Source organism: Podarcis liolepis, assembly GCF_965112155.1.
Source record: "Podarcis liolepis genome assembly, chromosome: 4".
NCBI lineage: Eukaryota > Metazoa > Chordata > Lepidosauria > Squamata > Lacertidae > Podarcis > Podarcis liolepis.
In genome coordinates this window covers 90243668-90271478 of record NC_139558.1, presented here as the reverse complement: position 1 = coordinate 90271478, position 27811 = coordinate 90243668, and the positions used below count along the sequence as shown (strand labels likewise).

Genomic DNA, 27811 nt, shown 5'->3' with positions numbered 1-27811 from the left:
AAAATTGCATGGTTCTCGCTCGAGGAAAAGATAAAGGGGGAGCAGAATGAGGGCTCAAAACAGGAAGGTAAACATACATAAGAATAATGGCGGTTCCAGAATATAGATCCTTCAGCTTGCAAAGCTGTTTATAGAGCAGCACAGTAGCTTTGCTGAATATTTATAGATTATTAATTAAATGGTCATTGACTGGGCAGTGTATGCGTCACCGTGGAAAACTATTCCAGCTAGGTGGCCTGGAATTCTTCACAAAAGACGAAGTAATGGGGACGCACATTTTTTGTTTGCAGAAATTTCAAGCTGAGAGGGCTTCTCTGAAGTAGCTCTTTCTAATAGATTTTCGCTGCAAGTGAACAAGAGGCGAATTTATGAATATTATTGTAATACAGTATTATAAAATAATAAGGGTAGTAATAGTAATAATAGAACTGGAGAAGGGGCAACGGAAGCAGCAGCATTTGCACATAATTCCTAAGTGCAGAGTACTTCACATCATGTAATCCTTACAAGGACTGATGCTTGCTTCATGTTCCCTTGTGAGAGTCAAGTGAAGTTGAGTTTCAAGTCAACAACTTCCTGATTTGCAGCTTAATCCTTGAAGCACTGCACTACATCAGCCCCCCTGTGGAGGCATTTAAAGGGAGGAGGAGGAGCAGCTCAAATTTATGCAAAATTCAAAATGGCGGGACCTAGCTGAGGCTGCAGTTTACCAAGCACTACATCAAAGGGAAAGGAGGCTACGGAAGGACACAGAATGGGCAAAGTGTCTGTGAGGAGCTTCGTCCCAATTTCCAAAATGAGAAATGAAATATACCCAGAGTTGCAAAGTGATTTCATGCTCTTTATTCAGCTCATAGTGGTGAGGAGGAATGAATGAAAGTCCCCTCACAGTATCTGCTTTATATACATTATTTACACAATGGGCTGCACATGATTGGCTAATTCCGGAATTCTACTGTAAGCCAATCAGGTTGTGGATTCACTTCTATCTGGAGCAGGATTGGGTGGTTCCTGCCAACCAATCATACTGCTGCGTTGTTCTAGGACCAGTCAGACTGCTGCATTCTGAATCCTATTGTTCTAGGACCAATCAGACTGCTGGATGGATCCTATTCAACTCAGTACATAACAAGAAACCACCACATCTGAGGCATGTTTTATCAGAAGGAAGCCCTAATGGTTTTGCTGGAGCTAACTTTCAAGTAAGCGTGTGTCAGGAGTGTGTGCAGGAGCCAGGCCCTGTGACCAGTAGGGCTTTGCAGGACTGGGGCCTTCCTAAGTTTGTTCTGGAGAGGCAAGATGCAGCCACACAGGTGAGGCCGCTTGGTAGCTCACAGCACCTGGTGGCAAGAGCCAGGAAGGGATATAAGGTCAGCATTTCCCTTTGGCTCTTTGCCACAGCAGCATGTTTCCTGCCTTGCTGTGTTTGGCTTCTTGCTTCCTGATCCTCGGACCTCGGCTTCCTGACTCCTTGCTTCCTGACCCTCGGACCCTTGGCTTCTTGACTCCCGGCTCTCTGACGCTTGGACTCTTGGCTTTCTGACTTCTGGACTCTCATTCCTGCTCCCACCCCGCCATCTTGTCCCTGGTCCCGACGTCCTCAACTGGGACTTTGATCGCCCATAGACAGGACCGTGACAGCATGCTTAGGATTGTAGCCTTATCATAATTTCCAGTTTCTGGTTTATCTGTACATTTTTTTAAAAAAAAATCAACTTTTTTTTCCAAGTAACTATGGCATGGAGAAAGTGGGAAGAGAAAGGTTTTTGTCTTTCTCTAATAACAATAGAACTTTCTGATGGTAAGAGCTGTTGGACAGTGGAACTGTCTCCCTCTGGAAGTTGTGGACTCTCCTTCTTTGGAGGTTTTTAAGCAGAGGTTGGGTAGCCGTCTGCCATGTGTGCTTTAGCTGAAATTCCGGCATTGCAAGGGGGTTGGAATAGATGACCCTTGAGGTCCTTTCCACCTCTACAATTCTGTGATTAGCTCAGGGTTCAAACCTCTCCTCTCCTTCTCCCTGCAACCCCACACTTTGCTGCATGCTTCTTAAACTCTGTAGCTCTGCAGTGATGTTGGGCTTACCTACCAAACAAAGAAGGGCTCTTCTTTTTACCGTCTTCCAAGCATCCAGAAGGGCGTTCTGATTCATTAAATATCTGCGCTTGTATTTTTCATAGTGTTCTGACGCTTCAAAGAGACTCAAGCAGCATGATGTCTTTCATAGTTTGCCTTTACCAGCTTTTCCTGTAAGAAGAAGTGTATGCTTTACCTCTGCATTATTTTGTTAAATATATTTAAAGCCCCTAAGCATTGCCAGGCCCTCTCATTTACTACTGCTGTATTGCTTTAATTCCTGGGGTGCACACAAGGACTGTGGACTCTTCCCTGTAGCTGAAATAGACTTCAAAATGGGCCAAGCATGGGTTGACATTCCTGACAAAATCATTCTGGATGGAGGTGACCTTGCAGTACAGTGGTGCCCTGCAAGATGAATGCCTTGCAAGACAGAAAACTCGCTAGACGAAAGAGTTTTCTGTTTTGGAGGTGCTTCGCAAAACGAATCTCCTATGGGCTTGCTTCGCAAGACGAAAATGTGTTGCGAGTTCCTGCGGGGGTTTTTTCCTCCCCCCCTTTTTCTAAGCCGCTTATCCGCTTATCTGCTAAGCCGATAAGCCGCTAAAAACCGCTAATAGCGCTAATCTGCTAATCCGTCAATGGGCTTGCTTCGCAAGACGAAAAAACCGCTAGACGAAGAGACTCACAGAACGGATTCTTTTTGTCTTGTGAGGCACCACTGTAGGTGTATTTAAGGGCACCATTTCGTTCCTAGCAGAATAGCCACATTTTCTTCTTACTCCGGGTAGGAAAAATGTGTCTGGAGAGGCAAAGACTAAAATCTGTATCAGGCCGCAAATAGAGAGAAGTCATGCATGCAGGAGTAAGCAAATGACAAATAAAATTTAGGATCCTGTTGTTATTTCCCCTCCTAGTTTAACAAATAATGTATCATTGCAAACAAAATGTCTATTATTCACCAGCCGTCGCAGAAGAAAGCAAGGCTCCAGAATTGTCATAATTTGTAGCGTGGTGCCAATAAAATATATGGATAGGAAACCATCTGAATCACATGAGGATTATGTGTAATAGATAGGGTAGTCTTCAATCTTTCCTTGAACTCATTTTTCAAAGGCAACAGAAAGCCGTAGATTTTTCCATCTCTTGCGCAGGAGGGCATAATTAAATGGTGAGTGGCTACGCTGAAAAACCTTATTCAGAGTTGTAGGATAATTAATGTTGGCATCCATTTAATTCGTATCTTCATCCATCATGTGTGTGTGGGAAGATTTCTTAGCTTGTATATAATCATAATGAATTTGTTAAGTCTTCCAAGTGCCACAAGACTTTTTGTTATTTTATAATCCTAATGCTGGGAGAGGCTGTAAAACTGGTTGCCCAGTGGCATTGGAAGATTGATTTGGTTTCAAGTAGAAATGTTAAGATAGCCACCATTGGTCATGCTGTGCCAAATTTCTTTCCAAACGTGTGTGGAAGAAAATGGGATAGATTTTCATCACGAAATAATATTTATTGCTATTGATTTTTTTTTATATAAAAAAAGTTTTTGCTGCATTTTACTATTAGTGTTTCGCAGTATATAAATGCTGGATGTTTTCATTTTCTAGTTTAACCAGTTCTGCAAGTTAATATTTAATTTATAATCACAGACCAGACACTGCGGGTTTTCACCAGGAGATCTTTTTTGGGAGGAAGAAAAGGTGCCAAGTCTCTAAAGTATCAAGTGCAATGAAGTTTACCCTCAAAAAGCAATTTCTTTCTCTTAGCCTGAGGAAGTCAAGATGCCAAGAAATAGAGGAATATCATGAACCATAATTTCATTTTCTAACCTGTCACATTACAAAGATAGTTTGTAGGGTAGTATGTTATTATTTTTTTCTATCTATCTTTCTGAGAAATGTGCTTATTCCGAATAGCCCTATAGGAGTTTCTGAATGAATATATCCAAAAGAATAAAAATGTCAGTACTTAATTAATCTGTTCCTTTCTTCCGAATAACTTGGGAGAAAAGTAATGCAGGGAGATTTGTAACGTATAGGGCTAGTTACAGATTTATGCCATCTATGCCTAATCCTTTTTAAAGTGAGGAGGAGGGGAATGGTGAGAGAGAGAGAGAGAGAGAGACCATCATTATGGTGCAGACCTTTGCCATGGCCTGATGGGGTGTGGATTCAGCAATATGGACACTAAAAGGTAAAGGGACCCCTGACCATTGGGTCCAGTCATGGCCGACTCCAGGGTTGCGGCGCTCACCTCGCTTTATTGGCCGAGGGAGCAGGCGTACAGCTTCTGGGTCATGTGGCAAGCATGACTAAGCCGCTTCTGGCGAACCAAAGCAGCGCACGGAAACGCCGTTTACCTTCCCGCCAGAGTGGTACCTATTTATCTACTTGCACTTTGACGTTCTTTCGAACTGCTAGGTTGGCAGGAGCAGGGACCGAGCATCGAGAGCTCACCCCGTTGCGGGGATTCGAACCACTGACCTTCTGATTGGCAAGTCCTTGGCTCTGTGGTTTAACCCACAGGGACAGTGGCCTTTACCAAATATATTTTTTTGCAGCCAATTCCAAAATTAAGCAATGCTTTGCAGAAAGAAATAGAAGTACTTGAGAACACAGGAAGCGCCCGCTGGATTAGACCAATGATCTTTCTAGCTCAGCATCCCTTTCCCACAGTAGCCAACCAGATGCCCCTGGGAAGCAGGATCTGAGCGCAAGAACAAGGAAACCTCCTGTGGCTTCTGGCCATTGAGTTCATGAGGGCACTGCCTCTTTGGCCCCGAAGGCAGAGCATAGCCATCATGGCTAGTCGCCATTGATACCCTCTTCCTCCATAAATACGTCCAATCCTTGGGGGCCATCACTGCTTCCTGTCAGAGCGAGTTCCATAGTTTAACTTGGTGTCATGTTTTGTTTTGCCTGTGCTGAATCTACTCTCGGTCATTTCTGGTAGGCAGCCCCCAATGAGAGGAGGAGCACATCTCTTATCATTTTTTTCCCACGCCAGTCCCCAGCGTTGTTGAAGTAAGGGTATCAGAAATGCAGCTAAGTAGCTCAAATTATATACATAACTGACACCCTTCTTTGAAAATTAAACCAATGTCCAGACTTGATCATTCAGAAGCTTTACTTGCAGAAACTTATACAGCGGTGCCTCGCAAGACGAAATTAATCCGTTCCGCGAGTCTCTTCGTCTTGCGGTTTTTTCGTCTTGCGAAGCAACCCTATTAGCGGATTAGCGCTATTAGCGGTTTAGCGGCTATTAAAGGCTTAGCGGCTATTAAAGGCTTAGCAGATTAGCGACTAAAAGGCTATTAGCGGTTTAGAAAAAGGGGGGGAAGCGGGGGAAAATCGGAACACTCGCAAGACGTTTTCGTCTTGCAAAGCAAGCCCATAGGGAAAATCGTCTTGCGAAGCAGCTCAAAAACGGAAAACCCTTTCGTCTAGCGGGTTTTCCGTCTTGCGAGACATTCGTCTTGCGGGGCACCACTGTAGATGAATTAAGACATAATATTTACAGCCGCATGCTTTTCTAAGCATGGGCTTGCAGTCTCCTCTTCTAACTTCCAAACCACTGTATTTTCCTCTCTTTCCAGACCTCGGCACTCGGCCTTCTGTATCTCATACAGGCCAAGCCTTGCAGCTCCTATGAAAGATTTCCACTTTTGCCTTCTGCTGCACCTTTTGCTCTCTTTCTTTCCAGCAGAGAAAAAGCACTTCCACACTCTATTCAACTTAGCAGTGTTCACTGTGGATTCTAAAACACAGTCACCTTGGCTCACATATAATGGAGTCTCTCCTTGACTCCCATGTGACCAGTGTTGGCCGATCACATGAGAACTACTGGAGAACTCTCTAGAATTCAGTTACCAACCAATCAAATTTAAACACATAGTCATGCATTCAAGCATTTACAATTTCAGTAAATTAAATTACTATACTTAACAAGCATCTCTAACTGGAGGATATAAAAGACCAGTGACTTAGACCAGGGGTAGGCAACCTAAAGCCCGGGGACCGGATGTGGCCCATTCGCCTTCTAAATCCGGCCCGTGGACTGTCCAGGAATTAGTCTGTTTTTACATGAGTAGAACATGTCCTTTTATTTAAAATGCATCTCTGGGTTATTTGTGGGGCATAGGAATTCGTTCATTTTTTCCCCTTCAAAATATAGTCCGACCCCCCACAAGATCTGAGGGATGGTGGAATGGTCCACGGGTAAAAAAGGTTGCTGACCCTTGACTTAGACCATGGAAAGCCTCCCCCAGTTAGAATGGTCAAATACTGTACTGTCTCTCTTAGTATAAGGCAGCCTTTTCATAGGTTTGCACAGACGATGCTCATGCGCAGTATGTTTTTATGCATTTACCTTTGGCACTAAATAGCTGCACCTCTCTGGGTTTTGAGATGTTTACAATTCAGCTCCCATAAGGCTTTTTCTTTCTTAAGCAGCAGTTTACTACCAAATAAACATGTATTTTTCGATGCAAACACATTTCTTCAAATCCTCTTTTTTTGAGGGAAGGAAAAAAGCACACAAAACAAAGCTTCCTCCTAACAGTGCGAAAAGATTTGTGAAGCATAAAATGTATTTGGTATTCAGTGACATTTGCAATCTCATTATTCCTAACCTGAGTGACCTTTCCCACATACTCCTATGTCATTATTTTTCCATATGTCACTTAAAGCTGTTTTTACTGCACTGCAAGGAGGACTTGAAAGGCCCCCACCCCAAACTTTTATTTGCTCAGGAGCAACTCCCATTGGTTTCAACAGCTTCTGCTTCCTAGGAAGCACACTGTAACTTAAGATTGCAGCCAAGAAGCCCAATTCAGCAGGAAAGCTCCATTGAAATATCTATTGACAAAACCTGCATTTATAAGTCCTCGCATGATCTTATTTTCATTATCAAGGCATTGGCTTTCTTATAGTACCCAGCCATTGTTCCCACTTGTGTGACCTCGTCTTCTTTCTTTGGCAATCACTCGTAGCCAAGTAAGATTGTCTTCTGTGAACATGGTTTTAACAGTGAGTCCGTAAGTGACTGTGGAGGCCAATTCTGGACCCACACGTCCTTCCACAGTGGGGACATTGGTTCCTGGGCGGGAGTTGATCACGGTGAGGGTTTGCCAAGCGTGCCTTCCTCTTAGCACGTTTCTCCCTTGCATCCTGAGTTTGAGTGTCTTCAAAGACCATGCCACCTTTGGTAAAGGCTGTTCTCCAGCTGGAGCACTCGCAGGCCAGTGTTTCCCAGTTGTTGGTATTTATACTACATTTTTTTAAGATTTGCCTTGAGAGAGTCTTTAAACCTCTTTTGTTGACCACCAGCATTACACTTTCCATTTTTAAGTTCGGAATAGAGTAGTTGCTTTGGAAGACGATAATCAGGCATCCATACAACATGACCAGTCCAACGAAGTTGATGTTGAAGAATCATTGCTTCGACACTGGTGATCTTTGCTTCTTCCAGTACCCTGGCGTTAGTTTGCCCATCTTCCCAAGTGTTGTGTAAAAATTTTCAGAGACACGGTTGCGGAAGATAACAAACCTCGTAGCACAGGGTTTGCCAATGTCTGTATGTCCACGTGTACACCAAAATTGTGTTCCTTCATGGGAAATGGGGGGAATAGGTTGGCAGTGTGTGGGGCTGAAGCTAGTTGTTGCTGAAGTCAGAAGTGGGCAGCAGTATCACAGAATTGTAGAGTTGGAAGGGACCTCAAAGTTCATCCAGCCAGTGTGGTGTAGTGGTTAAGAGCGGTAGTCTCGTAATCTGGGGGACCGGGTTTGAGTCTCCGCTCCTCCACATGCAGCTGCTGGGTGACCTTGGGCTAGTCACACTTCTCTGAAGTCTCTCAGCCCCACTCACCTCACAGAGTGTTTGTTGTGGGGGAGGAAGGGAAAGGAGAATGTTAGCCGCTTTGAGACTCCTTAAAGGGAGTGAAAGGCGGGATATCAAATCCAAACTCCTCCTCTTCTTCTTCATCCTGAAGCACAGGATTCTCAGCTAAAGAGCTAGCTTCTTTGCTCTCCATCTTTCTGACAACCCCTCTCTGATCCTTGCTTTGCTCTCATTTCTGACACCCCTTCTCTCCATCTCTGTCTTCATATCCAGAGGGCTGCTGGGAAGGGGCAGATCACCCTTGACAGGTGTCTGAAGTGATCACTTACAGATAGGGGTAGCGGGGAAAGAAACTCGGTTCAGCTTGCATTTAAAAGTGAGCTCACCAAATCTTTACTCAAATCTTTACTTTAAGTTCTCCAGACAGTGTGCACATACATACTGTGATTAAAAGGATGCGTGTAAATGCAGAGATACTGTGTATATAATGCAAAAAATGCAACATTTTAAGGGGAAATTGCTTTGCGCATTAGGCAAAAGGATATTCAGAAAGGTGTGTATTAGACTAAATTCTCGCAGCTGATGAATTTGCATGAAGACATACAAAAGAGTTGCAAACTTATGTGGAAATGTGGAGGACTGAGTTGGAGATCTGAAACTGAATGTCCATCCGTACTTGCAAAGGGCTTTTGAAATTAGGCCACAGGCTGTCCACAATGTGCACTAAAGGTCCACACATTTACTCAGCAGTGAGTCCCATTGAAGTCAGCAATGCATACTTCCAACTAAAGAGGCTTAGACTCACTTCAGCACAGCAGCTGAAGAATGGATTTCCATTTCTTGGGGATTCAGTCAAATTTGATAGTTTACCAGCTTGCAAAATGATGCTGTTTTTTCCCCAGTCATATGCAAAACGGATAGGAGATGAAAGGCATTTAAAAACATAGAAATAGAGAAATAAAGGAGAAGGACCGTAGGATTGAAACTACCTTTGCTACTGCGGGGGGGGGGGATGATGTCAGGGGTCCTATATGTATCTGGGCCAGGCAGCTTGGAAAGGGGGGAGATTAGAATTCTTCAGCAATCACCATAATTTTAAGGAAACTTTGAAGGGAAGGTGTTTAGTTCCCGCTGGCTGAGGAGATTGGAATCAAGCAAGTTGCGTGAATAGAAAATGAATGGTAGATGAGCCTGTGAAAAGATGGTAATGTGATGAGCTTTGTAGTCTGAGCGTAGCTCTCAGCAGGCACAAGGACTCTGAGAGGAGTCAGGCTGAGAGATACTTTATCCCCCGAAGTGCGCAGACAAGAGGTTTTGAATGACTATTATCCACCAAAGTAGAGCCAGTGGAAGTTAAGAGAAGAATGTCTCCCCTACTATCAATACTCGATATAAAAGCTTTCCCCAACTCGGTCACCTGCAGTAATGGAGCTAGTTTAAAAGCAGGTGGGATGTTAAAGGTACGTTCTAAAGAACGCTTGCAGGCTTTTGGGCTTTCACAAGGTCAAATTCTTTGTCTTTGCAGTATTGTCGGCTGCAGTGGTAGCCAATGCGGTACCTCCAAATGTTATTGTTCTCATTTCTGGCCATTGGCCGTGACCTGGGAGCCTTTCTTTGTGCTAGCCTGATTATTAGCCTAATAATAATAATAATAATAATAATAATAATAATAAGCCTTATTATTATTATTATTATTATTACTTATATCCTGCCCCTCTGGGCAGCTCCCAACAGAATATTAAAAACACAATAAAATATCAAATGTTAATAATAATAATAACTTTTTATTTATACCCCGCCCTCCACGGCCAAGACCGGGCTCAGGGTGGCTAACACCAAATATATATATATTCTGTGTATCTGAAGAAGTGTGCATGAACACAAAAGCTCATACCAAGAACTAACTTAGTTGGTCTTTAAGGTGCTACTGGAAGGAATTTTTTTATTTTGACCAAATATAAAATACAGTAAAAACATTTTCAAACAAACAGTTGATTAAAATATAGGTTAAAATACAGCTTAAAATGCAACGTTGTATTAGTGGTGGCCGATAAATCAAGATCATAAGGGGAGAAAACGTCAAATATTCACCAGGGCCAACTATCCATGCTGGTCCTACATGGGCCAGCAAAAAGAGCCGAGGGAAAATTTATATACAAAATCCCATATAAGGGGTTCCATCAAAAAATAAATAAAAAAATGAGAGGGGGGTCAGACTGAGTCCAGCCCAAAAGCCAGGCGGAACAGCTCCGTCTTGTAGGCCCTGCGGAAAGATGTCAAATCCCACAGGGCCCTGATCTCCTGTGGTAGACTGAAAAGCCCTGGCCCTGGTTGAGGCCAATCTAAATTTTAGGACTCAGGACTTCCAAAGTGTTGTTATTTATGGACCTTAAGGTCCTCCACGGGGCATACCAGGAGAGGCGGTCCCGTAGGTACGAGGGTCCTAGGCCACATAGGACTTTGAAGGTCAAAACCAGCACCTTGAACCTGACCCTGTACTCCACCGGGAGCCAGTGCAGCTGATAAAGCACTGGATGAATGTGATCCCGCGGTGAGGAACCCGTAAGGAGTCTCAACATGGCATTCTGCACCTGCTGGAGTTTCTGAGTCAGCTTCAAGGGCAGCCCTGCGTAGAAGTGAATTACAGTAATCAAGCCTGGAGGTGATCATCGCATGGGTCACTGTGGCCAGATCAGGGCGAGAAAGGTAAGGGACCAACTGCTTAATACGGCGGAGATGGAAAAAGGCCGCCTTCCCTAAACAGGGCTGCCTTCAGGTGTCTTTCTATATTTATATATTTCCCATGCAATTCGCATTTGGGTTTCCCTCCACGCTTTGGTGCCACTCTCCTGGTTTTCGTTCTTCAAATTCTTTAAATTAGGCCCCTTGAGCGGTTTTAGTTGTTGCTGCATTTTTTCTCTGCAGACTAATTCTGACTTGCAGGTGCAGAATTTTTCTCTCTCTCTATCCCCAATGCTGCATCCCTCAAAATGTTGAACTTCGCTCATCTTCAAATGATACTGCCACCTCAGCACACTCTTGATTAATAAGAACAGTTTGAAAAGAGATGAGAATAGCAACAAATTTGCCTCTTCTCAATAAAAATGAATAGGGAAAAAATGCTGAGCATTTTTGTTTTGTTTTGGTGGATGAACCTCACACAGCATATTACTAGCTCCTTCTTGCATCGTGTATATATTTGTGTATTTATGAAGGATGTAAAGTTAATAGAAAGCCCTCACGTAATATCCTGGAGGAAGGGGGGGTACCTATTGTGGAAGTCACTGTAAATTTAAAACTAGCTGTGATAACAGACCTCTGCAAAACTGCCATAACTGGATACAGAAATCTAAATTTCTTGCCCGTTGAAATGCTTAAAAAGAAAGAATAAATTCCAAGCAACCTCGCCCCCTTCCTCTCTTTTCACAGTTGGCAGCCCTTCCCTCCCTCTCCTTATTTCTGTTCTCCCTGTGCTTTTAAGGTAAAGAAGAGTATTTGGCTAACAGCACATTTCTCTGCATGTTCACTCAGAGTTAAGTCTCATCTTGTTCAGTGGCATTTACACCAAGATGCGCATAGAATTGCAGCCCAGTACTTTTTATTTTTATTTTATTTGCGTAACTCTTAGTTATAGTGCAACAACGATTAAAAAATTTCATAGTTGCTTCAGATAACTTTTTTTAAAAAAATGCAATTAAAGGAAAAATTCCACTTAAAGTGTGCCTTCATTGCATGCCCTTTGTCTTCGTGTGTTTACCAATATACACGTACTCCCAAGATACTCACCCCCTTACAGAATCTCCACGGTGGCTCTCACTCTCCTCCTCCCACCAGACCCACCTTCTGCCAGCACAGTTTTGAGGAGCACAGGCAAAAAAGGTGGCGATGATCTTAGAGATTCAATGAGCATCAATTGCAGGTTCATTCCCTTCCTGCACTGAAAGAGGTGAATGGATTGGTGGATCTGGAACTTGGTGTGAGTGACTACAGTGTGTGTGTGTGTGTGTGTGTGTGTGATGAAAAGTTATTTATTACAAAGCTTCGAGACTTCTTTTTTTGCTGGAAAACAGCATGGGGGGGAATGGGGTAACCCCCCCTCCACCCCATAATGGAGTACAGGTTGAGAGCCTCCGCAGCTGCTTTTCAAAATGAAACGTGGCATATCTTAAGAACACCCTTAAAAGGCTCCCTTACATTCATACCTAATTTGACCCTGAGATAGATATGGAGTAGAAGTGGAAGAAATTGACACCTAATTCAAAAGGGGGGGTTGGGGGGATGCTTTTGAACTGCACTGTGCATCAAAATGTGCGTTTTCTAAAACTTGTATGACACACACACACCTCTCTGTGTCCCCTGCAGCTATGCAAAGCAGTTTTGCAATTAATGAGCTGTCAGATTCCAAGTACTTAAAAAGAAATGTGTTAAAATTTCCCATGTACACTAAAAAGCATAACATTCCTTGGTCTGTTGATTAATTGACACATGTTACGATTATGTATGCGTGTTCCTACACCAGCATAAATTGATCCAAATAAAAGATATTGCATTATGTCCCTGCCTTGGCTAAAACCCTTCCCCCTGGTATACTGTATGCATTTGTTTCTGTGGAGGACCATTCAAATTGTGTGAAGGCCACCTGCAGTCTGATGTAGTCCAGAGACATGTTTGCCAGTTTAAGTGAGATCTAGACCATGCATATAGATTTGCTTCTTCATTTGTTCAGATCCATTTCTGTGGCTGCGTACTCTTGATAACACTTTTCAGGTAACCAGAAGAACAAAGGCATGTTGTGCTTCTTCATGTAGAAGGGAAATGTAAACACATTTCTTCCTAGATTGGGAAAGGAGCCTTGTATTTTTACTGGAAATCTTAAGAATGCGTTCTTGCAAAATTCATTTACATGGAGGGACGCGGGTGGCGCTGTGGGTTAAACCACAGACTCTAGGGCTTGCCAATCAGAAGGTCGGCAGTTCAAATCCCCGCGATGGGGTGAGCTCCCATTGCACGGTCCCTGCTCCTGCCCACCTAGCAGTTCGAAAGCACCTCAAAGTGCAAGTAGATAAATAGGTACTGCTCCGGTGGGAAGGTAAAGGGTGTTTCTGTGCGCTGCTCTGGTTCGTCAGAAGCGGCTTAGTCATGCTGGCCACATGACCCAGAAGCTGTATGCCGGCTCCCTCAGCCAATAAAGCGAAATGAGCGTCGCAACCCCAGAGTCGGCCACGACTGGACCTAATGGTCAGGGGTCCCTTTACCTTTATCTTTTTACCAGTAGGAAACACCGTAGGGAAAGGGAAGTCACCTAATCTTTTGACAGCAAAGCTGCTGGTACTTACTAGAATGGAGAGGGGCAAGGCAATATGGAGGTCAGTGCCCTGCAAATACACAGGCCGAACCAATCCGGTGCTCCTCCTGATGTGTTTGAACCACGAATCTCCCTGCTGCCTCACCTCTCTCCTTTGCAGTGTGCAGAAAATGACTCTGCTTTCAGGAGGTCAGTTGAGCACTGCTGCCCCACCACACATTTTCCTGCTGAGAGGTACATGTGTCATAAGAAAGCGTGTGGTTGTAGTGAGACATCAAAGTTGCAAAGGGTTAGATCGTACTGTTGCTGTGGATCCCAGTAGTTTGCAGTTCATCACTAAAGGTTTAAACTAAACTTCTCCTCTCACCAGTAGGACTTTGAAGAACAGTGGGGAATATCTGGCAGCTCTTCTTGTTGTGGTAGCCCCTGTGGGGAAATGAGGCAAAGGTTTTCTGTAAGATGTCAAATGCTTACATCGTTGAGCTCGGACACTGAGATCCACTTCTGAGGGCCTTCTGGCGATTCCTTCACTGTGAGAAGTGAGGTTACAGGGAACCAGGCAGAGGGCCTTCTCGGTGGTGGCACCCAACCTGTAGAACACCCTCCAGTCAGATGTCAAGGAGATGAGCAACAATATAACCTTCAGAAGACATCTGAAGGCAGCCCTGTATAGGGAAACCATTTAATGTGTAATGTTTTATTATGCTTTTAGAGTGGTACCTCTGGTTACGAACTTAATTCGTTCCAGAGGTCCGTTCTTAAGCTGGAACCATTCTTATCCTGAGGCGAGCTTTCACTCATGGGGCCTCCGACGTGCGATTTCTGTTCGCATCCTGGAGCAAAGTTCGCAACCGGGAGCAGCTACTTCCAGGTTTGCGGAGCTCGTAACCTGAAGCGTTCATAACCAGAAGTGTTTGTAACCAAAGGTACCACTGTATATAAATTGGAAGCTGCCCAGAGTGGCTGGCGTAACCCAGTCTGATGGGCGGGGTACAATTATTATTATTATTATTATTATTATTATTATTATTATTATTATTACAAAACATTTCAGCCTCTGCCTCCTTCAGCTTCTCTGATGTGAAGCATAGTCATTTGCATGGAGAGAGGGAGGGAGAGAGATCTTGTGGTTTAGAGTACAGTTCATTGAGCAAATAATTTGAACGAACCCTGAGGGGGGAGCAGAAGGAGTTAAATTAACAACCGGACTTCAGACTAAAGTGGAATGGCTGATAATTGAACTGTGGGGGAGATCATAGAAATAGATAATGCAAGATCAGAGAGCTGCCAGGAGATAAAAGTAATGTGTGCCACTTTAGAAACAAGACTGAAATCCATATATGTTTCAGCGTTCTCCTCCCCCATTTCAGCAATAACTTTTATAGCATGACACTGGTGAGGCAGAAATGGATTTTTGCTTGCATGAACATAGCGTGGGTTCTGCTTTTGTAAAAAGCTGCTAACGTACCCAATTCCCACAGTGGCAGCATTTGATGGTTTCGAGCCAAGATCTTGTATTTTGCTCAGTCTGGTTGCTCTGACCTCCCATCTCACACTGATTGCTTTGCTGGGTGACTGCTGTGTTAGTTTATTTAGCTGGCTTTCCCTCTGCCCCCCCCCCCAACACACACACACACACACACACACACACACACACACACCCCTACCTACCTCATCTTTTTATATTTAAAAGTGCAAACTGGTGGTTCTGAATAATCACCAAGGGGGGCGGGGGTTGAATCTGACAATCTTTATATGTTTTGTAATTTTGATTTATATAGCGCGTCAGATCCAAGAAGTTCAGGGGAGGGAATGAAGCAAAAACAAAAACAAAAAACCACCCTCTGTCTCTGCAGAATAAAATAACATTTGCTCAAATCCACTGAAATGGCCTCAAGGTTTTTTTCTGACTTAACCCTGAGTGGCAAAGGCCAGTCCAAAAAAGAAGCCTTTAATCTGCATCCTTCCCCCTCCCCCGCCATTTAAATACTAATTTTAAACCTATTTTCTCTCTCTCAAAAAACAGCAACCCAATATATTTTGTCTCAAAATACACATTCTGGTGCATTTTTGAGCATTTGAGTAGTTCAAAATATTGTAGATAATGCATTTGCAATCCTCACGCTGGCCCAAAATTTACATAATTTTACCATGTAGATGTTAGCACATTGTAAACAGGCATATCTCAGCCATTAGCGGACATTTCTAAATCAAGTTACCGGTATCTTCCCTATGTGTTCCCTTTTCAAAGTTAATGGATTTCCAGTGGAATAGCCATGTTAGTCTTTACGAAATTTAAAGATTTGAGTCGTGGCCTACAACAAAGCCATCTATGGCTGCAATCCTAGCCATGTATACTCAGAAGTAAATCTCACTGATTTCAGTTGGGCTTTCTGCCAGGCAGGCAGCCTTACTGCCTTGATTTTACAGTTCAATATAGACTTAATCCTATTTCATTTCCCTCACTCAGCCATCAGGGAAGGACAGTTTTGTGGTGTGTTTTTTTCTTTTACCCTGTTGGTATTTTGCTCTTTTGCATCCTTGTAGGATTGTATGAATTCCTGTGGGCATATAAAACATTTTACAAGCACTCTTAATTCCACATATAAAAGTCCTTTGTGTGATGCAACATTTTGTTTGATAAATTTTGTACAGGAAACTGTTGGGCATGAGCATCTGCTGAAATATAACTATCAAGTTAATTAATGCTTTAAATTGTTGTGGTAAATATGATTTTGTATTTGACAACAGAGTAAAAAATCAGATCTCTTATTTCCATGTGAAAAGGGACAATAATGAATGATGTATATTCCACCTGTTTTTAAAATCCACGGTAGAAAGTGGATTAGGACTGTAGTCAGAACTACACTTACCCCTGTATGTGGGAAGAAGCCCCATCAAATTCAACATGGGTTGACCAAAACTACACAGTATCCCATGTTGAGAACATAAGTAAAAGGTAAAGGTAAAGGACCCCTGGATGGTTAAGTCCAGTTAAAGGCGACTATGGGGTTGTGGCGCTCATTTCGCTTTTCAGGCTGAGGGAGCCAATGTTTCACCACAGACAGCTTTCTGGGTCATGTGGCCAGCATGACTAAACTGCTTCTGGCGCAACAGGACACCGTGACAGAAACCAGACCGCACGGAAACATTGTTTACCTTCCCACCATAGCACTACCTATTTATCTACTTGCACTTGCGTGCTTTCGACCTGCTAGGTTGGCAGGAGCTGGAACAGAGCAAAGGGAGCTCACCCCATCGTGGAGATTTGAACCACCGACTTTCCGATCAGCAAGCCCAAGAGGCTCAGTGGTTTAGACCACATCACCATGCTTGCTGGGTCAGGCCAATGGCTCATGTAGTCTAGCATCCTATTCTCAAAGTGTCCAGCCAAATACTTGTGGGTAAGCCCACAAGTTTAAATGCAACAGAACTCTGCCCACCTGTGATCCCCAGCAACTGATATTGTGAGGCATGATGCCTCTGAACGTGGGTGTAGAATTTAGCCATTATAGCTAGTAGCCATTGATAGCCTCTTCTTCCATGAATTTGTCCAGTCCTCTTTTAAAACCATCCAAGATGGTGGCCACCACTGCCTCCTGTTGGAGGGGCTTCCACAGCTTGCGTGAAGAAGTGGTTTCTTTTAGCTGTCCCCAAATTTTCCAACATTCAGGTTCATTGTATTCCCACAACAGTTTTCACAACGCCTGTGGACATTTTGCCTTTTGCTGTTACCGTTTTCTTCCCTCAGGTTACGGTCACGGATGGAGGCGCCTCTCCCAAGCAGTCTACAGTCTGGCTGGTGGTCCAAGTCCTTGATGAGAACGACAACAAGCCCCAGTTCCCAGAGAAAGTCTACCAGATCAAGTTGCCGGAGAGGGACCGGAAGAAGAGAGGCGAGCCGATCTACAGAGCCTTCGCCTTCGACAAGGACGAAGGCCCCAATGCGGAGATTTCCTACAGCATCGTGGATGGGAATGACGACGGGAAGTTTTTCATTGACCCAAAGACTGGGATGGTCTCCTCAAGAAAGCAGTTCACAGCCGGGAGCTACGATATCTTAACGGTAAGCCATCCATGGTTGAAATGAGCAAGTGCACCACTTCCAAGTTTTATAGGAAGGCTTCCCTTCAGTGTTGTTTTATGCAGCAGACTTGATGTTATGAGGACTCTGCACCTTGTTCACCACAAAAACCATTTTGGGTTTCCTTGGGATTTCCTGCTGAATGCCAGGGGGCTTTCCCCAAACACACAATGCCAACTATTGCCAATTCCCCTCCCAGCTTCCGGGGTTGGGGGGAGAGAAAGGGAACAAACCCAAAATATCTCTTCTTTTGAAAAGAAGATGGAGAGAGCTGAAGAACAGACCATTCCTTGCTATAAATGTCACATATGGACATTGGCTAAGCCTTAAGGCGTCCATGGTGTGTGTGTGTTACAGGGGAGAGGAAGGGCAGTAGCTCTAGAGTCCGGGGTAAAAGGGTAAGGGGCTGCACGGACCTCTTGTCAACAACACCCCGTTCAATGGGGCCATAACATCTGACCCTGAGCAGCAAACCAGACTGTAACTCTGACCCAGATTAGCATGAAGCAGCAGTTGGACCAACGCCATCAGAAGGCTTGGATCCAGGCCCAAACATCATAGCGAGGTCTGTTGGGCTCCTTGAATTGGCATCTCCAGAGCCACTAACCTCTGAGCCTCTGCAAATCACACGTAGAGCAAATGCTTTGCACTTTAAAGGCCCTGGGCTCAGCCCCTAACCTCTCCAGTTTGGAGGATGAGGTACCAGGTAGTGGGAGAAACTTTCAGATGTCTTCTAAAAAAATGCATAGTTCTTTATCTCTTGGACATCTGATGGGAAGGCGTTCCACAGGGTGGGTGCCACTACCAAGAAGGCCCTTTGTCCTGGTTCCCTGTAACTTCACTTTTCGCAGTGAGGGAACCCTTGGAGCTGGACCTCAATGTCCAGGCTGGACGTTGGGGGTGGAGACACTCCTTTAGGTATACAGGGTCAAGGCCATTTATGGCTTTAAAGGTCAGCACCAACACTTTGAATTGTGCTAGGAGACGTACTGGGAGCCAATGTAGGTCTTTCAAGACCAGTGTTGTGTGGTCCCAGTGGCCACTCCCAGTCACCAGTCTAGCTGCCACATTCTGGATTAGCTGAGGTTTCCAACTCGCCTTCAAAGGTATCTCCATGTAGTTTATTTTCCTGTGACTAAAGGCTTATCCATACTTTCTTCTGTCCCTCTGCTTTCTCTAGGGGGAAACTGCTCTTTAGTGCCCAATGGGAGCAAGCAGCTATTTGGGTTTTCTTCGGATTGACATTTGCTCTGATTTAAGAGCAAGTTTTCCCTGGGATAGGAGTAGGGCAAGGGGGAAACTGCTTGAACCCATGCTTAGAAAGTGTAGGTCAAGCAGAAAACCACTGATAGCCATGTTTTCTAGGGACGAGCAGAAGTGTGGGCGACTCCTAAGTGCTGCGCCATTTTACAAACTGGCAAGAGTATTTCAACAACAGCTTTCATTGGCAACAACATACTTTGCCAGAAGCATCTCACTAAGTCGAATTCAGGTGTCCTCAATCAAACTGAGCATTCAAATAGATTGTTTCCCCCCAAAAAAATATATGTAAGAATTTCGAGACTTTAATGAATATAAAAAGCACTTGGCAGACTCGCCTTAACACAGAACGTTTAATTGGAGTGTTTTTCGCTGGAACAATTTTACATGGATTGGAAATAGACCGAGGAGGAACCTAAGCAAATGGTAAACAGTGAAGTATTGAGTGGGCACAGGTGTTTGGTGGTCTGCCATGCAGATCGATAGCCTCTCCAACCCCCCACCCACTCACCCCATCCTTTTTAAAAGCCTTATCAGCGATTTCCAAGTGAGAGTAAACAACACTGTAAGCAGGTGCTTTTCACGACTCACACTGTGAAGCAGAAAAGGAGATTTCTCTCTTTGGGATCCGGTTTAATGAACGGCAACCCACTCTCAACACAGAGTGCCGAATCTAGCTGTCGCCCTTCAGCCCCCTGGTTTGGCTGCTGGTGGGGATTTGCCCCTCAGAGTGGCTCAGCTGCAGCTCTGAAGCCCCCCTCTCCCTTTTTATGCAGACCCAATTGCTTTGGATAGCAGCCCTTGTTAGAGACAGCAATACCTACTAAGGCGAGAAGGCAAAAATTCATGGGAAGTGACAGGGTGGTGGAAATTGCTGGACTGGCCTCCCTGCAAACCTATCCCACCCCACTGTGGTTTGACATAGCCATAAAAGGTGAGCCTGGTGCCACAAGCTCTGCCACGAGTCGTATAGAGCACTAATTTAGATATTTGCCCAAGCGGGAGCAGATTTCAAAAGGCAGCCCCATCCTCTGCATTACCTGGAATGTGGAAAACCTGCGTACACAAACTTAATAAGAGAGCAAGATCCTTCGCTTGGCGAGCTGCCAGGGGTTGTGGCCGGTGGCAAAAGTGAGCGAAGCAACAGCTGTGACTCACAGCGGGCTGCCTTCCAACTTACGAGAAAGTCAGATGTTTCTTCATGGACCTCATATCACACACATCTCCCCATCTGGGCAAGGAAGAGGCAGTGCTGCAGTTCAAGGACACAGCCCCCACCCCCACCCCAGACAGACACACTTAAGGAGTTTGCAAAGCAGAGCAATTGAACATGTAGCCTGGGAAAAGTCCAGAGGGCAAGATAGCGAAGGCTGCAGGACCACATTCGGCCCCCAGGCTTAAAGTTCCCTATTTCTGATCTATACTGGGGAACATATGAAGCTGCGTTTTCCCATGCCAGACCAAAGCTTTTTCCCTCTTGGGGTCTAGGTATAATTGATGTAGCTCCCTGCAGATATGCATTTGTCCATGTACCACATTGGGGGGGACGGACCTCTGTCCCTCCAGATGTTGTTGGACTACAGGAGGAGGAGGAGTTTGGGTTTGATATCCCGCTTTATCACTACCCTAAGGAGTCTCAAAGCGGCTAACAATCTCCTTTTCCCTTCCTCCCCCACAACAAACACTCTGTGAGGTGTGTGGGGCTGAGAGACTTCAGAGAAGTGTGACTGGCCCAAGGTCACCCAGCAGCTGCATGTGGAGGAGCGGGGAATCGAACCCGGTTCACCAGATTACGAGTCTACCGCTCTTAACCACTACACCACACCACAGTCTCCAGCTTCCTCTGCCTATGACAGGCATGGTCAAGCTTTGTCCTCCAGCTGTTTTGGGACTACAATTCCCATCATCCCTGACCACTGGTCCTGTTAGCTAGGGATGATGGGAGTTCTAGTCCCAAAACAGCTGGAGGGCCAAGTTTGACCATGCCTGGTCTATGGGCATCTACATTTACACAAGGGCTGATGTGAGTTGTAGTCCAGCAATACCTGGGAGGTCCCAGGTTCTCCAGTCCTGCCCTAGTTCTAAACCTGTGAATTCATCCTGTGGCATCTTCACCCAAGAGGAGCACTTTACCTGGAATTTCCACCACCGAGAGTATGGGATGGATCTTCATTAGAATGAAAATAAGCGGGATGGATTCTTGTAGCCACCTTCCAAGACAGGAGCTGAGTTATGGTACTTCTGGCACCACACTTAAACAATTAGCCCAGCTACAGATCCATACGCAATGTTTCCTCTTTGGCATGGGATAGAAGCTTAGGCTGCATTCACATCATCCCCCTGACATTTCAGCATCACAGTGTATCTGAGCTTTCACATCATGCAAAAGCCACTTCCGGAAAATGAATGGAATACAGTACAATCACATCTTACTCACATTTAATTTCAACCTCGCATGGTTGAAGACTATTTGGTTGAAATCACACGAGTTAAACTCACGGAAGGAAGGAGCTTAAAAGTTATTTTTGCACAGGATTTTATCAGCATGGAAATAGTAATATATTTATATGCCACCCATCTGACTGGGTTACCCCAGCCACTCTGGGTGCCTTTCAACTAATGAAAACACAATATGACATCAAACATTAAAAACATTAAACATTAAAAACTTCCATGCCTTCAGCTTTTAAGCTCTCTGCCTTGCACACTGAGGTTGGATGCTCTCTCAAGACCTCGCAGGAACTTGGACAGCACCACCAGATCTTGCAAGAGCATCCCAGAGCCTTGCTTGGGGGGTGACTCGGTGCACAGCTTTGGAAAGGATGGTCATGCGGGGGCAGTTTGACTGTGCATGTTTTTGCATATAACAAGTAACCCCAGAAGGTAACCCCCACTCAAAATGCAATCATGCGGCATAGTGCATGGTTGGCGCTCATTTCTGCGTTATTTGGGTCCAGAGAAAAATCTGTTTGCACCCCCTTTAACTCAGAAAATCATGGGAGTAAAGCAACAGTATTTGGGGCAGTATATCTGCATACAGCTCTTTCCTGTTGTTGTTCCGCCCACATTTGCCTTTGGCCCCACCCACCACTAGCATGTGGCCCCTTAAAGGCTGCGCAGAAGTGAATGTGGCCCTTGGGCTGAAAACAGGTTCTCTATCCCTGCTTTAACCAAAGGGTAGCTCAGTCGGTAGAGCACAAGACTCTTAATCTCGGGTTGTGAGTTCATGCCCCATGTTGGGCAAAAGATTCCTGCATTGCAGGGGGTTGGACTAGATGACCCTTGTGGTCCCTTCCAAATGTGTGTGTGTGTGTACCACTCACCTTTTCCTTCCTAAAAAGTAAGGGGAAATGTGTGTGCATGTTATGGAGCGAATGCAGGCTGCACAGCTATTCCAGAAGCCAGAACAGCAAGAGGGATTGCTGCTTTCACTGCACAGCGATCCCTCTTGCTGTTCTGGCTTCTGAGATTCAGAATATTTTTTTTCTTGTTTTCCTCCTCCAAAAACTTGTGGTCTAGTGTGTCTTATACAGCGAAAAATATGGTATGTATATTACCAACCACCAAAACACAAATCTTATGATTGAATTTGGCACTGGGCACAGGCAAATAATCTTTCAGCTATGACTCGCATCCGGAAAACTGAAAATTGTGGATTGTTTCAGAGAGAGAGAGAAATACACATAAATTCTATTCAGAAAGGAGTCTGCCAGATTGTTACCTGCCTTCTTTCCCTCTCTCCATGTGCAACAGATAAAAGCCGTTGACAATGGGCGGCCGCAGAAATCTTCGACCGCTCGCCTCCACATTGAGTGGATTAAGAAACCGTCACCTTCCCCCATCCCGCTGACATTCGACGAGCCCTTCTACAACTTCACCGTCATGGAAAGCGACCGAGTGACGGAGATCGTTGGCGTGGTCTCGGTGCAACCTGCCAACATCCCGCTGTGGTTTGACATTGTCGGTAAGTGTGGGCATGGTGCCAGTGGGCATCTTCCAAGAAGGAGGAAATAAGTGTGGTGTGGATTTTGATAAGGAGGAAACTAACAAGGGATTAGCTCCCCGGAATTAAGACTGCATTTGTGGTGCTGTACTTGAAAATGGCTAACTTAATATACTACTTTGTCATGCTTTGGTTATGATGCCTTAGCTAAGCTTTTATGGCTGGATTGTTCCTTTTTCTCTTCCATAATATGTGATTGACTTGCAATCCTAATGTTGTCTGTCATTTAAATTCTCTGGCCATAGTTTGCTAATCCCATTTCTAAATGTATTTTGATGGTAACTTAGATCGGCTGTCCCTCATTTCTCTCTCTCTCTTTTCTCTTCACGCTTTTATTTTTCCCTCTTGCATTCTGTTATCTCGGTTCTTTCTTTTTTTCTGCTTCCGACTGCTGTGCTTCAAGGTGGCAAGCATGCTCGAGAGATGTTCTATATCCTACAGACAGCTTGTGGGCAGAACTGTTCAACAGAAGGTACCTTCAGTGCAAACACATTTGCTACAGTACACTTTCTAAACTGCCTTATTTATTTACCTTTGGGGGGGGGATGGTGTTGTGTTTAAAAGAAAAAACCCTTAAAAGAGAGCAGTCTGAAGCCAACTGCACTTAAATCTTTACTAGCTACCTCGGAGACGACAAATGGAAATTGTGCAAGCCGTTTGTCAGCCATTCCTATAGTCATTCTAACTACAGCATATCTTGACGATCATGAAGAGTTTTAAGAGTTTTGTCGCCTGCAATCACCCCAAGCTTTTAAATAATTTGGAATGACCTTGCAAATAACTCCATAGAAGTTACCAGCCTGCACATGTTTCCACCTGTAAATGTTTGTACAAGCCCACTTGACAGATTAGACTTTGGACTTATCCACACTTAACATTTGCCCCTCGCTTTCTAGGCACAGAGTCACACCTTCCCGTTCTGTGTCTGAGCGCTTTTTATTATTATTTTGCTCCCCACTGCTTTCCCCAGGAAGACCTGCTCTTTAACGCTGAATCGGAACAAACAGCAATTTGGGTTTTCTGCAGATTGCCCTTTGTTCCGATTCATCGGTAAAGAGCGAGTTTTCACAGGGAATGCTCCAGAGCAAAAACAAACAATGGCAACACCCTGATACAGGCCAGGAAAGCCTGGACTTGTGCCTAGAAATTTTGAGCATGAGCCCTACGTCACACTGCCTTTGAAAAGTGCCCAGGAACTTCAGCTTGTTCAAAAATAGCTCCTGGGATGTGGCCTGGAATAAGCATTGTGGGAAATATTTTACCAATATTGCAACAATTTGAAGTGCCAATTTCTTTTTTCTTTTTTTACCTTTAATCCCCTAAATGGTCTGGGCCCCTTGACATCTTTAGGACTGCCTGCTCCCTATACAGTGGTACCTCGGGTTACATACGCTTCAGGTTACAGACTCCGCTAACCCAGAAATAGTGCTTCAGGTTAAGAACTTTGCTTCAGGATGAGAACAGAAATTGTGCTCCGACGGCGCGGCGGCAGCGGGAGGCCCCATTAGCTAAAGTGGTGCTTGAGGTTAAGAACAGTTTCAGGTTAAGTACGGACCTCCGGAACAAATTAAGTACTTAACTCGAGGTACCACTGTATATGTGTTGAGATTTCCTTTGGACAACTTGCTTCTGCGAACAGGGCTTCCTTCTTGATGGTTCCCAAACAGTGCAATTGCCTTCCTAGAAAGCTTTCCTTGCTCCATCCTTAATTGATTCTAGATAGATGTGGTCCTCTTTTGAAGGGCTTTTGGGTGGCCCAAATAATCTTCCTCTCCTGTTTTTTGCTGCCAGTGTCTATAGTGTGCTTTAAATTACTTTTAGCATGTTTTATATGATATGTAGCTGCTCTCGTATACCTCATTAACCAACCACCCTGGAGACATTGGGTTGAAAGGCAGCTTAACACATGAATGCCAAAACAACAACAACAACACAATTTGTCCACCTGTGCCTTTCTTAGTAATTTATATTACAGATTTGGACAGTCACAAAGAGAGGAAGTGGGGAGGAGGACAGAACCAGACCTTTTGTAAAAGTAGCTTGGTTTGGTCGCCTGGAGGCCATTGTTCCTTGCCTCAGGTGGGCAGGCAAGTAGCTGTTCATAAGCCTGTATTAAAAAACTTGAGTGTAACCACTGTTTTTTTAAAAAAAGTGGGGGTAAAGAGAAGAGGACAGATAGAGAAAGGGGGAAGCCAGGAGTCTGATTCTATGCTAGATTGGCAGGTGTGTTACAAATGAAGGATGCTGTTTGCATATGAAGGGTTTGCATATTTCTAAATCCTGCTGACTGTAGCGGGGCTCAACAAGCACTCCAGAGCGTTTGAGATTGCAGCTGATATTGCTAAATTGCCTCCTCATGGACGCATGCTGAATCAGAGACAAGGCCAGGTGATTCTCCTATTTATAACTAGCGGGTGCAACATCAGCTGAGTTAGGGAAAGAAAGTCGGAGAGGAGAGAAACTGTTTCCCCGATTCCGGTGTAACCTTTATGTGTTGGGAGAGACAGCCTTAGCTCAGGGGCGGAGTACATGCTTTGCATGCAGAAAATCCCAGATTCAATCCTTGGCATCCTCAAAAATAATAATAAAAAGGCCCACAGATTTTAAAAGCAGGTGATATGATAAGTTCTAAACCCGCTTAGAGGGTTTTTGTTTTTTTTAAAGAAAACGCAAAACGGTACAGAAGTAGTTTAGATAAATAAAGGCCTCTCTCTACATGAACATCTGGAGAAAGTTGCTGCCTCGGGCCACATCCTTCAATACCTCTGCTTTGTGCCCTGAACATTTTTGCCTTTTGGAGGATGCATCTTTAAACTCTGAAAATGTCTCTTGCAAGTCTGGATGGAGGATGGATGCGTGATATTGAATAGAAAAAAAACCTACTGTAGGAAAAATGTTCTCCACCTGTGGACTAGATGGTCTGGGCCAGGCATCCCCAAACTCAGCCCTCTAGCTGGGGACTACAACTCCCATCATCCCTAGCTAACAGGACCAGTGGTCAGGGATGATGAGAATTGTAGTTCCAAAACAGCTGGAGGGCCAAGTTTGGGGATGCCTGGTCTGGGCTATCTATTCCTGGATTGCGATTACTTTTGCTGACCACCCAAACACCTGATGTCACCTGTACCAGTTTCTCCTAAAGGACAAACGTAAAAGCCCTGGCAGGATTAACAGAGAGGAAAGCAGCTGTCATGTAAATGCATCAACAGCAGCTCAGCACTCTTGGAATAACGAATCACCCTTTTATTATTTATTTAGTACTTTTAAATTCTACAGAGTGCTGCACAAAGGAGGGGATAGACGGGTTCCTGACAGGATGGTTTGTAATCTAATAGGCACAGTAGGAAAGGAGGAAGGGTTGGGTGGCAGGAAGAGCAAAATGCACAGATTCTCAGTTGGCCTGATGACATCAAGGTGCTGTCTCAGTCTGCAGAAGGCATGCAACTACAGGGCCTCTGAAATGTAGGTTTGTAGCGGTGCAGTAAAATGTGTGGCATCTCCCTGATGAGCACCTCAAGACAAATGGCTCACCATTTGGGCTAAAAGCAGATTGACCTAAAGAGAGCTTGGGCACATGATTGGCCCACCTGTGACTTAAACTAGGTGATTACATTTTCCACTAACAGCAATGGATGCTAGGATTCTGTCCCGTATGCCACTGAAGAGTGTTAGAAAGTAGGCACAAAACAATAAAGGCAAAAATAGCATTCAGGTATTTGAAATACTGGCCTGTCAGTCTGAGCTGCAGCATAGCTGGATCAGCAGTCTGCAAAATGCAACTAGAAGCCAGTTTCCAAATCCCAGGCCTGCCAGTTTCCCTCTGCTAGATTTACTAACATGCACTGCTTTTCATCTTTGTGAACTGAATTTCAGAATCATATGTTGTTTATGGAAAGAATGCAAAAACTACTGTGGTCAAGTTTCTATGATAACCGAAACAACAGTGGTAGAGATCCACAAGTGGAGAGCATTCCTCTTGTCCTTGTGTGTGCATTTGTAGTAAGCGTACAGTTAAAGATGGGCAAGGACTCTCCTCTGACCACATGCTGGGTTTAGGGTCTCTCTCTCTCTCTGCTTCTGAGCATCTCCAAAGCTCAGTCTTAACTGTGGGGATGTCCTTTCGGGCTTATCCTTGCAATCCTTCAAGCTGCAGGGACTTCCAAAGCCTTTCTCCTCCAGAGTGCCTCCAAAACTCAGCATAAAGGTAAAGTAAAGGGACCCCTGACCACTAGGTCCAGTCGTGACCAATTCTGGGGTTGCGGCGCTCATCTCACTTTATTGGCCGAGGGAGCTGGCGTACAGTTTCCGGGTCATGTGGCCAGCATGACTAAGCCACTTCTGGAGAACCAGAGCAGCGCACGGAAACACTGTTTACCTTCCTGCCAGAGTGGTACCTATTTATCTACTTGCACTTTGACGTGCTTTCGAACTGCTAGGTTGGCAGGAGCAGGGACCGAGCAACGGGAGCTGACGCCAGTGCGGGGATTCGAACCGCCGACCTTCTGATCGGCAAGCCCTAGGCTCTGTGGTTTAACCCACAGTGCCACCCGCGTCCCAAAAAACTCAGCATAGCTGCATGCGAATTCCCTGAATTTTGGATGCTTCAATTACCTGCTTTTGTTAGAATCCTCCATTGTTCATTCACATCACCCCCATCAGCATTGCCAGTGCACAGGCCCCTGCAGAACTCGTCTGAGGCCCAAGGCAGTAATCCCCGGTCATCTGGGAGGCAACAGGACATTCTTGCCATTACAGGGTAAGTCCAAGAGGCCCCCAGTGTGGCATCCTGGCCAGCTTAGCCCTCCAAGGCCTAGAGCAAGTGTATCTGGCTACACACACACACACACACACACACCGCTCTGCGTAGGCCTGCAAGTACACCAATGTACTTTGATAACACACTCCAAAAAATATTTTTTTTTTTACTTTGATGAGATTGTATCTGTAATTGCACCGAGGTTCTTTTCTTGCAGTGTTTTACCAAAGCACTGCATTGCGAAATTCCTGTGGAAAGCAGACTATTGTCCAAGCTGGTGTATATAAAAGTTACTTTTCTGTGGTGTTTTACTGAGATGCAGGATAGCATGGGCACACCACAGGAAAAGAGATGGATTCTACCATGGTTGGTTTTCTGCTGTATTTTATTAAAGCACGTTATCACGAGGAAGGAGATGCAGAGGAACTGACCACTGTGGCAGAACATGCATGGTTCTAGTTCCAGAATTAATTTTAGTAATTCTCGTAG

The 27811-nt window shown here is 44.7% G+C and overlaps 1 protein-coding gene across 11 annotated transcripts in view; it reads left to right on the top strand.

Moving 5' to 3' along the window:
- FAT3 (FAT atypical cadherin 3) overlaps positions 1–27811 on the top strand; it is a 462341-nt gene that overhangs the window by 303608 nt on the left and 130922 nt on the right. For 8 of the 11 annotated variants that reach the window (XM_083499062.1, XM_083499063.1, XM_083499068.1 and 5 more), the window contains exons 5-7: positions 16971–17285; positions 22317–22527; positions 22970–23038. In XM_083499062.1, coding sequence (XP_083355188.1) covers positions 16971–17285; positions 22317–22527; positions 22970–23038 — 595 coding nt within the window. The remainder of the gene's footprint in view (positions 1–16970; positions 17286–22316; positions 22528–22969; positions 23039–27811) is intronic. The other 3 variants (XM_083499067.1, XM_083499071.1, XM_083499069.1) reach the window with 1 other exon arrangement.